Genomic DNA, 12,486 nt, shown 5'->3' on the forward strand with positions numbered 1-12,486 from the left:
TATGTCAAAGTATTTCTTCAACAAGAAGGGTGTTGTAAGTTGATATCCTCATACATAGTTACTTATAGTTTCATCAAGCAGAATTTGTAGGCTATTATTGTTAAATGAATGCATGTATCAGTTAAAGCTAATCTTCCAAAATTAAATAACTTAATGTTATTTACTGTGTGCATGGTGAGGCAAAGAGGATTATTTTGTAAAAATAAAAAGTAAGGTAGTCAATGGCAAGGGATGAATAATTTTTTGAATCAGTTTGAATTGTATCATGAGTAACATACACAGAGGCACACCTTTTGCATCAACTTTGGGGATACACGTAAGAAACCTGGGGAGTTGTGGGGTCCTCCGCCAGAGAATTTTTTAGCATCAAACACTTAACAGCTAACACTCTCTTGCATTCTGGTGATTTTTTTATGCATCAATTTGTGCCTTTTCTGCATTTATAGTGTAAATGTCTTTAATTTTGTCCAAATAAAAGTCCCCTGCTACTTTAATGTTTTTACTGAGTCCCCTGTGACCCCCCAGAAATTTACACCTATGTACACATTTGATGTTTGTCAATTTAAAAGATAGTTTGAGAGTCCAGAAAGTCACGGTTGTGAAAGGTTTGAAATGTTAAACCGCTAAAACAATATAGTTATATAAAGTTACAATATAGTTTTTTTCTCTCTTGCTGGTGCCTGCGTGTTTTATCACAGCATGTACTCACACAAGCAACGGGTCTTTCTCGTGCTTTGCTTCCTAGCTCATAAAAAGACCACAAGGCGCTGGATGAAACACATTAGGTAGAATTACCTTACATTTGTGCCAAGATAATGGCCATGTTGTTGTTGGTAACGTAATTTATGTGAGATGAGTCATGTAGATACTGAACAGCTTAAGACAAAAACAAATGGTGCTACAACAAAACCTAAACAAACTATGACCTTCTTTACTTGAAAGTTATCTTTAAAATTTGAAAACATCATATGAGTAATTCATGGCACAATCAAAGGGGATCAAATAAGGTCCCATGAGGGACACCAGGAGGGGAAGGGCTTTGCCTTTCTATATAGCAAAGCATCGTAGTATTTACACACTATTAATGGCAGGTATTCATGTCTTATTCTTTGTAAAGTGTGTTTCTGTGTTTCTCTACTGCAGAGCAGCAGGTGCAGAGTTCAGCTCTCCTAGTATGAAAGCAATTAGTCTAATTGAAAGATCAGGAATTAGTCGGGAGTTAAAATGATCGTGCTACACAGCCAAACATGGAAATGACAGACAGTATCAAATAACTGGCACAGATTATGTCTGTCTGCAGACAAAGGGCAGGCTGTTTGATAGCAGTGCACACCTGACCACTTGCTCAAACACGGGGCCATCCCCTGCCCCGAGTTCCTCAATTAACTCCTTCCTGCTATTTCCACGTCCAGTGCACATTAGCTCACTGCCATGCTTGGCCATGACAAGTAAATTGCTGTTTGGTTATGACCGTTTGTCGGGAAACAGGCCATTTCCCCCGCTTTGCCTAAACCGCTGTTCCTCGCTCCGCTCAGAGCTGAGGGAGGGAGGGATGGTGCCGGGTTTTGAGTCTGAGCTGAAGGCAGGAATTATCACATCAGCGGCTGAACGGGCGTGCCCCCTTTGGTATGGACAAAAAAACACAGCATTATGTTGGCCCGCAGTAGGTTTTCATTCTCTTCTCCTCATGGCACAGTAGAACTCACTTTTCGGAAAAAGTCTTCACACAGCGGTATTGATTTACTGTTGATCCTGGAACAATGTTACCGCAGTGATTACAATAATGATGACACGGCTGCAAGGAGCCTTCTTCCAATCTTGTTATAGACTGCGCCTAATAAAGGCCTCTATAGAGTAACCCTTTCACCTCCATGCGTCTCTGATTAGCCCTGTTATTGGTAATAAAGTACAGGAATGGAAATTGGCCGCCTGAATCCTGGCAGCTGTTGTTCTTCCCCTAAAATCACAGAGAGACCTGATGAGCTCATGTTATTAGTCAGGGGTGGCCGAGCCTGACACTGAGATTCAGTTTAGAGCTCGAAAAACACAAAACACGCTTTGTTTTCATAATGCCTGTCCTGTCCTCCTCAGAGGAGATTTTTGCATAATTTCTTATCCAAAATCACTTCCTGTTGCACAATGGCATGTGTTTCTGTTTTACTATGAAATGTACTGTATATTCATATGGACTGGAAAACATGGAAAAGGTATTTCCTCTTTAAATTTGTTTATACACACTGTTTGCGTAGTAAAAGAACATTTTGAATGCCGATGTGTGATCGCAAACAAAAAAAAAATACGAAAAATACTTTAATAGGCACTTATGGTCAGTTTAACAGTCATACATTAATATTTATATTACATAGCTTTAGATCCTATTGCTGATGCTCTTTGGCTAGGGTTAGGATTAGGGGTGTGAAGGTGGAAAAGAGGTTCTGCTCTGCGGCAAAGAAACTGTGCTCTCTGTCCCAAATAAAAAGCTACATTCTGTCTACATTTCTGTTCACTCCGATGTTTTTTTGGCTGTCTCTGAATGTGCACAGTTGAGAGGAGCAGCTTTCAGGATCAGTTTTGTGCTGGTGTATCCAACACAGTGTACAAAACAGTTTTTAAATACTGAAAAACTCCGTCCCCGTTGCCACAGTTTATTGCTCCTTTGAGTCTCGCTCCAATAGAGAATCAGCCCTCTCTGTTTTGTTGCAATAAGCTTTGGCTCGTTACACTCAATGGGCCGGAGCCTAAAAGTGCGGTCCAGCTGTCAGAGGCAGTGGTTGGTGGTCGGGTGCCACGGAGACTGGCGCAGCAAACAGTCTGTGGTGTCTTCGGCGAGTTTGGCGTGCCGGGAAATAGCTGTGAGTTGGGGGTTCAGGGGGAAGCTGTAGCGGTAAAGACAGTAGGGGCCTGCAGTGTCAGAGAGATGAGGGAGCAGAGAAGGCCCCTGAGGGCTGAGGGGGCTGTGGAGGGGGAAGAGGCAAGGGGAGCTCCCAGGAGACCCGTGAAGACATGGGTCCCTACAGTGGGGAGGTTTCTTCGCCTGCAGCGCTGAGAGGAGCGGGAGGTCTGTTAGTGGAGACAGCGGGGGCAGGCCTCTCAGTCTGTCTGCTCCCAGGGAGGAGAAGGCCCTGCTGGGCAGCGGGGAGGAGGGTGAGGCAGTGGAGGTCTTGCCGTAAAGAGGAAGAGCGAGGGTGTGGAGGGCAGCGTCCTGGCAGGAGAGCGCGGAGACGGAAAACGGGTGAAGGGATGAAGACGAGGACAGGGGGAGAAGAGTCTTCACACTGCTGGTTGGCGACCCCGAGCTCCCTGTCAAAAAGAAAAAATAAAAGTTGAATAATAAAAATAAGACTTGGAGCAGAGAAGTAATAAGAGCTGCAGAACGCTACCTTGGAGCTGGATGGTGAATGGCTTGAAGTCTAAGCTGAGAGGACCTCTCCAGGGATACGACTCCAACAAGCCGTCCAGCACTCCCCTACACACACAAACACACACAGATACTGTAAAAGCGCTCAAAAATGTTATTCCAGGTATTTAAATATTGGTTCTGAGAGGTGTGAAATTCTGCACTACACACTTCAACTTCATTTGAAGGTTTTATGTGGTGTCAAATGTCAGTGGCTGAACCTTAAATACCTCTTGGGTCCTTTAGTGGAGCACTTTCTGAGCTAAAACAAGTGTTGGTGTTTGATGAGGTTTGCTGTACCTATTCCTTCCTGGATCTCTGAAGCCCTTGGCGAAGGGGTTCCTGTCGATCTTCAGTTTTGTGATCTTGCCCAGGAGAGAGGAACAGACATGCGTTAGAGGTGGACGTGTCAACGGCTGACGTGTTAAGCTAACAATGAGCTCAGCTTTGCAGCAGCACAGAGAGTGGAAGAGCTGTCGCCCTCTGGGACTGCATCTCCCAGCAGCACCCAGGGCGATCAGCCATGTCAAACAGGGTTCTTGGAGGTCATACGGTTTTATTTGGTGCTTTAATAGGCTGTGGACTCCAGCAGTCGGCCCAGTCACAGCTCGTTATTGAGTTTCTGTAATAATACGTTCGCTGATCGTAAAGTGAGCCCTGATGAAAAGAGCTGGCAGTCCCCGCGGACGCCACTGTTACTGGAGGAGCTGCAGCCAACAGAGGGTTCAGCCCCCCTGCACGGGAACACACACACCCGCTCCGAGCAACTGGAAGTCAGGACACTGCAATTTATGATTTTGCTGAGAGAACAGAGAGGTGGGCCTCGTCACCTTCAACATGATCAGAGTGAGGCATTTTTGAGCTGTTGATGAGGAATATCACGGCCAATTGACTTTCTGAATAATTCTGGGGCACAAAAAATGGAGAATGTAAATACCTAACATCAGATATGTGGCATATTTCTACAGTATTTTTATTAACACAAACAAAAATGCAGTTGTTTAAATAAGCAAATACCCAAACATTTGGAATGTATCATAGTTTTCAGCAGGTTTTTAGTGAGTGTTACCTGCTGGTTCTGATAGGCTGTGACTGTGGTGAACTCCGTCTCGGGGAAGGAGAAGCTGTGCACTCCTTCAGCAGGCAGCGACTGGATCTGGGATAAGTCCATGCGAGGGTCGTGCCGGATGACGTGCACACGTGGCTTGTATTTATGCATCGACTGCAGAATAATCTGGATGAAGAGATGAAGAGGATACTTTATATTTTGGAAAAAAGGACTCAAATTCTATCATCAGTGTTTAGTTGACGCAGAAACAAACATGCAACCATGCCATTATCAGTGATCTTAAGGTTATTTCTCAATTAAATGAACAATAGTTGGGTAGATCAAATTTCAGACAATAACTAAAAATATAGCAATTTTGTAAAGCTCAAACTGATGTCATCAGATTGCTTTGTTCGTCCAAAACCCAAATATATCAGATTTTACTATCACAAAGAGAAGCAACTAATCCTCATAGTTGAGAGGCTGGAATCAGAGAATACTATGCATTTTTTTTCGTGAAAATTTAACCTTTTTTTTTTACACTATAAAATGTCATTATCAGAATTATCATTTGTCTGTCCATAATCTAATTAATTAATTGACCGATTATAAACATTTATGAAGTGTGGTAAATGAGAAAATCCCCACAGTTATATATGAAAAACTTCAAAAGGTGATATATAAGGCAAATACAATAGAAAAAATATAATTTCCAACAATGTCACAGCAGCCGTCACAATCTGTAACATAATACATAATACACTGCAAAATAGTAACAAATAGACTGTTGCGTACAAAACTAATATAGATTTAGTAAAAATATGCTGTTAAGCAAATCAGTATTATCAAGTATAATTCAGAAAGTAATTAACTAACAATTTCATGGATATAGACATGATTTTAATTTGAAATAATTTAAAAATGACAATTTAAAAAAATAAATTAATTTAAAAAATGAAATAATAAGAAATAAAACAGTCAGTTCATCTGAGTAATTCTAATTTCCCCAAATTTGATTTTATAGTTAATGGAGCAACTTTCTAGTGTGTGATTATTATTCTCATTTTTTCTATTTGGTTAAGTTTTGTTTTTTCCCCCCAAATAAACAGACAATGTAAAATAGCATATTACATGAATGAACAGGCTGGCTGCTTTTCGGGTTCTGGAATCTACATATTATATACATAAATCTACAAAGTTTTACTTTTTACCTGTTATGGGAGACATCAATTAAAAATATTTGTGATGATATTCTATAAGGTTTCATACTAGAAATAGGATTTTTTTTAAATGCACAACGCTGCTACCAAAGCCTTAAAAATTGTCAGACAAACTAACAGAGTTACTGAAAGGCCATAAAAAGAGGTAAATTGCCCTCAATGCCATCTCGGCATTAGGGATCATGGGGGTGTTTCTACACACTTTTTACATTCCTTCATTCTACCAATCCCCCAAACACCCCATTTCCAGGGTGGTGGATCAAGTGAAAAGCCAACTACAGTCTCCCCAGTCACCACATCTGTCACATGTGCACATCACTGAACCTTTACAGGAAGTTCTGGAGCTGAGAAGGATTTCCACTTCCTTTATCCCTGAAAGACACACCGGCTGTCCCTCCTGAGGAACCGTCCACTATTACGCCAGGCATGCATCAATATGTTAGCAATCCAAGCTGGAGGGACGCTGCCAGAGTAGTTAAAGACTGATTTGCTGCTGCTTTATCAAACATCCCGACTGATGTAACCTCTCTCATATATTAAAAGTATCTGAGTTTTTAAAAAATAGCATAAAAAATGACATTAAAAAACACAAGAGCAAGAAATAAAAGTGTCTGACCTGTGGGCCTACAGGTCTGTTACCAGCTGGACAGAGAGAAAGAGGAAGCAGCGCATGCTCAGATGTGTTACCTACATGTCCCTTATCGTCCATCTCGTTGTTGGTGAGTTTGACCCGGTCAAAGCTGATCACCTGACGCATCCACGTCTCTCCTGCGCACGGCGAGTCCGGGTGCACGTAGAGCCTGGGAGAGATGCAGGAGTGATCCGTGTTTCCAGCCACCATCCATTGTGAGCTGTGGTACACATACCTGCCCCGGGGAGATTACACGTGTGAGAAAAGAATGGATAAATAGTGCGTTTCATGAGGCTAATTTAACACACACATACACACCTGTAGCGTTTTGAGTCCACTGGCATGACGTCCATTGCGATGTAGTACTGCTGGCACGGGTCCAAATTGCGCACTTTGACGCGCACAGAGGGAAACATTCTCCTAAACAGAGGAAGCGCAACACATTTATTACACATTTAATTCGCGTTTTATCCCTTTTGATGAAATATAATCAACTTTAAATAAAATTGTAAAAGTGTGTTTAGTTGTCCTGGATTTTACATCCTAAAACCACCCATGAAGAGATCAAGTACTTGAGGAGGAACTGTTCTGCCAAGTTCAGAGGGAAGTTCAGGGTCCTCGAGGGGCCATGAGGGCATCTTCACTGCAGAGATTTATAGCGTGTGTTCTCCGTAATTGAATAAACGGAACCTAGATTTCACCAGGTAGTTATGTCCCAATAACTCATTTCTGGGTGAGAAGGCGCACATGGCTACCTATCGGACCACAAAACAAGTTAAATTAATCGACTAATATCCAAAAACACCCATGTGTCAAACAATTTTATTATGTTATTCGATAGTCTTGGATCATTCTGAAATAGGTATTATTTTGAATTTTGTCTATTCAATATAATTCAATTCAATTAAAAAATTAAAGACTCAGCTCAAAGAGAGGTCCATAGGTAGGACATTAAAAAAATAAAAATAAACACACACACACACACACACACACACACACACACACACACACACACATATATTACATATATACATACATACATATATACATACATCTAGACATACATGTCTAGACCGACTGCAGGATAGTTTAGGTGAAACGAAATGTAACAATTTGACAAAAATCTTAACTTTTACATAACAGAAAATATATTGTGCACTATTTCTTCTTTGTTCCAAAATATAAGTCAAACAACAAAAACATATACTGCTACATTTGAAGCTATTGAGAGGACAAAGATCCAAAGCTTGATTTGTGGCCTATGTTTTATTAAAATGCTCTCTTCTGATCGGCTGCACCGCTTTCAGAGTCGTTTTACATCTAATAAACGCGCACCTGTGACCGCAGAACAGTTTATGTAAATATCATATCATGTATTATATCAGTTATAAAACCCTACAACGTGTATTCCAGGTATATAAGACACTTAAACATTTTTTGTAAAGGACTGAGAATAAGATGACTTTTCTTTCTTTCTTTCTTTTTTACAGGTTGTTCCTGTCTAAGCAGCATGGCCCAAGGTGCAGAGTGGGGCCTTCTTTTATTCCATGTGATTAAAGCGACTTTTTGTTAAGACTTTATTGAGATAAAGTCTGGATTTTTTGTCTAAAGAGTAAACGACCCAATTCAAAATCTCATCAAATTGTATTGCTATTTTGTTTTTGTAATGTATCTAGTTTTGACACTTAAAAAAAATAATTAAGCGCATACAGACAGAATGATATTATAATGAATATAGCCATTAACTGTCAAATATCTCTCCTCTTCCCCCCGGATATGTAGGCCAAATAAGTTTAGGATTTGAAGTTTTGCAGAAACAAGGCATAAAGTCTGTACAGGGCACCGAGGGACCAGGATTTGCAGCCCTCTCCACATTCGCTACACTTCACTGTTGGTCTCTCCTCTCCAGGTTTTGTACCTGCCGGCTTTGGTGATGATCATCTCGGTTCCGATCTCATAAAATCTCTTCCAGAGCTCGGAGCCCTGCAGCTCGACCCGGACCCCTCTGTCCGGTCGGCAGTCGCTCTCCTTCGGCTTGCTCTCCTCTGCGCTGGGCTCAGCCTCCTCTGCCCCTGATCTGTCCGGCTCGCAGGACTTGTCCTCTGGCCCCCTCGGTGTTGAACCTGCTTTCTTCATCTGGCTGACTGGATATTCGTTAAGACCTATAAAAGAAGCAGAAACTCGAATAAGTGAGGTGCAAAGAAAAGAAGCCATGCAGGTAATACATGCATTTATGTCAAGTGTTGTTTTCCAGAATCATTTGTACGTTGGCTACAATTTAAACTTTTTAATTTTAAAGAAGTTAGATATTAGAAGAAGGTAGATATTACAAATACAAAATCTTATAAAATGGAACAAAAAGTTGCTCCAGTTTGCCAACTGGCATGGGGAATATTTGCAAAACGTTTCCCCCTCGATAATAATTTTATTTGATAATTTTGGCAGCTGTTTAAAAATAAAGACATGTTAGTTGTTAAAATGTAATAAATGGGTGAAATATAGGTCTGGTGGAGCAAAGTAACTCGCAGATTGCGATTCTGTTTTGAGTTTTAGTATTTCATCTCGTGCGTAAAATGCGTAAAAATTAAAGCAATGAGGCGTTCTAGGAAATTCAAACATCCATCCTGCCTCACCGGTGAGGATGCTCGTCTCGCGGCCGGTGTCTCCAGCTGAACTTGACTCTTGCCCTTCCGACACTTTCATCCTCTTGCAGGGTTTCCCGACCAGCGCCTCCACAGAAAACGCGTGAGCCCGTGAACTCAGACCCTGCATCTCGGCCAAAGATCCCCTGCGACTCGTATATCCGTCTGAACTTTGACTTTGTCCCGCTCGAGGTTCAGTGTCCCAGCTCATTCAGAACAGGACGGGGTAGAACAGGCAGCAGCAGGAGCAACAGCAGCACCTCAGGGAGCCCCTCTTCTCTGACGGCGGCTCCGTGACGCTGCGTAATTGATCCGGTGCCTTTCCATGTGTTCTCCGAGACGTGCACCCTCATCCAAAATCCTTGATTATTGGCACGCCTCTCCTCCTCACTACAATATTTCCCCTGTCTCCCCCTTTATCCGTTTCTGTGTCTCCCCTTTCCTCTCTGCCTCACAGAGCGCTTGTTCCTCTGGTTCCCCTCTGCGCGTCACAGAGAGGGAGGGAAGAGCGCAGCGTGCATTCCTCCACACGGGCCTGCGCTGCAAAAAGTATCCATCAATACTATACTAGGACTTAAATACTACATTAATGAGAAAAATAAGAAATAAATGTTGGTGTAAAAGTAAAATGAAACGTTTTTTTCATTAAACCAACCACTGTTTGTTCCTTCCTTACATGGCACAGCTTAGAAATGACGCAACATTAGAAAGATTTCGTATCAGAACCAACAGCTGCAACTTGACTCCGAGTTGCGTTTATTTGACAATTGAAATATCCAGTCAATATCGTCATGTGATTATCATTTTTTCCGCTAGATGAACAACGAGACTTGTAAATATTTGACATTTTTTGCAGTGTGCGCTCGGTCTCAGTGGCCTTTGCTCATCCAGGACACTCGGAAGCATTATCTTTACGCGCGGCGCCACTGTGGGATGATGATACTGTTGAGGATGGGCAGCAATAAATTGACTTTTTTAAGGTCTGGGTCATTTTGTAAAATACAGTTCAGGCTCAGTAGATTAAAAATGAAATGAGAGCATGTAGGTCGTAAAATAATTACGTCAGACAAATGGATGAACATTATAAAGGTGCTGGCCAAGATTTAAATCTCCAATGCACCTTACTTGAAATCTGTAAAGCACATTTTCTCACTTAAAAAAAGCATAAGCAAGCTTTGATTGACCTGCGTGTTGTCTCTGCCGCTTTCCTCCATTTGGACATACGATAGATAAATATAATGAACATTTTAAAGCACTGGAGGGGGAGTCTATGCACAAATATTTAAGTCTTTTAATTCAGACCATCTGGAGGGTAAAATGTCTCCCTGAAACTCACTGCTTTTCTGTTGAAGCTAACATTTCCTATATTAATTTGAAGGCTTTCCTTAAAGCGCTCTCTTGTACTCCGTTCCTCCGGTATAGAAGTGGGATTTTTTCCCTTCTTTGCGGTGCCCGGTGAGGGTGTGCGCCAGTCTGGTTCTCATAAGTGCGGAGATCAGATGGAGTTCGGCGCACAGAGGGGAAACTGGGCCGTAATGACAGCTCGGGATTATTACATTACTGCTCGACATGAAATAGATCCGCTTTACACAAATAAAAGTCAGCGAAGGCTCTATTTAAAATGTTTTTTAATCACATGATATAATTGCTGTGAGGAGAAAACAAATGAGGGCTGTGTTTACGGCACGGTTGGTTTGGTTGGTGATGGAAATCTCTGACAACAGCCGGGAAATGGAGAACTATGACCAACCGGAATCACATGCTCTCTGTCATCATATAACCTGTTTCAGGACTGCGGCCTGGATTTATGTTTATTCTTAACTAACTTGTCGTTTTCTCCCAGTACTGTAACAAAAAGTGCATCCAAAGCACGCGGCCTGCAGAGTGTAACAGAAATAGCTGCGTGTGTCTGTGCGCACAGGCCTCTCTCTGAAATAAAATACGCAAGAAGCCGATAGAAATAGCCTGTGTCGTTTCCTTCCACTCAACTTTGAGAGATTATTTTTCCATGTTGTCTTCAGCAGTCAGCTCATAAATCTTCGTCATGGGATTATGGGATGTCAGCCGAGTGATGGCGGGCGCGCAGGCAAGTGATTCCTGGCTCCGCTCAACACAACAGGAAGCTGATTCATAGTTGTTTTATGATTCTTAATCCAGCGCAAATCTGCGTTTGTCCCATTCAGGGATGTTTGGCACACATGTTTCCTCTTATTAGGCACAACACTCACGCTTGGCGGAAACAAGAAACTTAAATCCAATTTAGCATGGGCGTCAGGTTTCCATTAATGCGGAAGTTTGATGACTGGCTGCAATTAGGCTTTCCGATCATTTTGCGCCTTCAGGCCCGCTCACAATGCTGTGGATTTGCGTATCCACGGCTTAATTAATAATCATTGGTGAATAATTGGTCTGCAGTTGAGACTTAGTGGTGGGCAAAAAACGCAACCACAGACTGTGTATGCTTCAGTGAAACACTTTAATCATGAAGGTAACTTCCACTTTTTGGTTTAATGTATAAAATGTAACTTTTCCGCATTAAAACGACTAGACCAGTGTTATGTATTTTTCCAATAATTTTTAAACCAAAAAAAAAAAAATCTGACATTTTAACAGTGTTTGTATCATTTGGTCACCTGTCAGTCGGGGTGTCATATCTCCTTTGTGCATGTGTCATAGTTGTAGCTGTCTGTCAGAGGTTGTTAAACTGACTTTTTATCCAGTTTCAAGACACATTTTTCTGATTCACTTTGTAGAGCTTGTTCTTTTTTAACTATATGCTTTAACTGCATGAACAATTTTTGTCATTAGATGTCTGTATCTTAAATTATCAGAGAAACAAGCTGGGCCAATGCTAGCAGCAGCTCCACTCTAGCTCCTGCAGTGCCAAACAGCACTGGAGAAACCTGATATTTAATGTATAAAGGCTTTATTCAGAGATTTTGTGGGTTTGAATCAGCGGATTTGTTTGTTCAGGAGAGCAGGAGACCTCTGCAGATAATTTGGCTCCCAGTACAAACCTTCCTGAATGTCTGCATCTTAGGTCATTAGACCAAAGAAATGTACACATCTGCAGGTGCTGGGCTAGCAGCCATTCTGATAAGCCAGAAAATAAATACTGTTTTTGTTTGGGTTTTTTAAAAAGTGAAACTGTTTTATCCAGTGTTTTTTGTTGTTCATCTGTTTTGGAAGGAAGAGACCTCTGCAGATAATTCGGCTCCCATTAGAATACTAAATGAATCCTTACCTGGAGAAACTGACAGCAGTGGCAGAAGCCTATTGCTCTGTGTTTTGTCTTTATTTTGAGACCCCTACTGGTAGAAAATTAGGCATTGTAGGTTTGAAAGCAAGGCAATAAATATTATGTATGGGGAGGGGGTCCCCAATATATTGATAAGAATATTATATATATATATATAAAATGCCTACCATGCTACAACAGGCAACTACACACCCACAATAATCACAATCACCATAGCAAATGTAATCTTTGTCATGAAAAAACCTACAAATGACTGTATTGTGTACTGCAGCTCTATGCATGGTTTGAC

The 12,486-nt window shown here is 41.5% G+C and overlaps 1 protein-coding gene across 1 annotated transcript; it reads right to left on the reverse strand.

The window, feature by feature from the left end:
• Positions 1-2,347: 2,347 nt before the first annotated feature.
• On the reverse strand, positions 2,348-9,347 carry tbx22 (T-box transcription factor 22). Its single transcript, XM_042493946.2, has 8 exons — positions 8,930-9,347; positions 8,215-8,458; positions 6,615-6,716; positions 6,357-6,531; positions 4,467-4,631; positions 3,698-3,762; positions 3,381-3,466; positions 2,348-3,300 (listed from the first exon to the last, which is right to left on the reverse strand). The coding sequence occupies exons 1-8, from the start codon at positions 9,147-9,149 to the stop codon at positions 2,759-2,761; spliced, it is 1,599 nt and encodes a 532-aa protein (XP_042349880.2). The 5' UTR covers positions 9,150-9,347; the 3' UTR covers positions 2,348-2,758.
• Between the last annotated feature and the right edge of the window lie 3,139 nt (positions 9,348-12,486).

The sequence above is a fragment of the Plectropomus leopardus genome, chromosome 8 (assembly GCF_026936395.1).
Source record: "Plectropomus leopardus strain MGB_pleo_1.0 chromosome 8, ASM2693639v1, whole genome shotgun sequence".
NCBI classification, from domain to species: domain Eukaryota; kingdom Metazoa; phylum Chordata; class Actinopteri; order Perciformes; family Serranidae; genus Plectropomus; species Plectropomus leopardus.

Coding starts and splice junctions, on each gene's coding strand:
- tbx22 (XM_042493946.2), bottom strand. CDS start 9,149: ATGAGCTGGGACACTGAACCTCGAGCGGGACAAAGTCAAAGTTCAGAC. Junction 8,459..8,929: donor CGAGACGAGCATCCTCACCG/GTGAGGCAGGAT, acceptor CTTCTTTTATAG/GTCTTAACGAATATCCAGTC. Junction 3,763..4,466: donor CAGCCTATCAGAACCAGCAG/GTAACACTCACT, acceptor CTCCTGGGCAAG/ATCACAAAACTGAAGATCGA.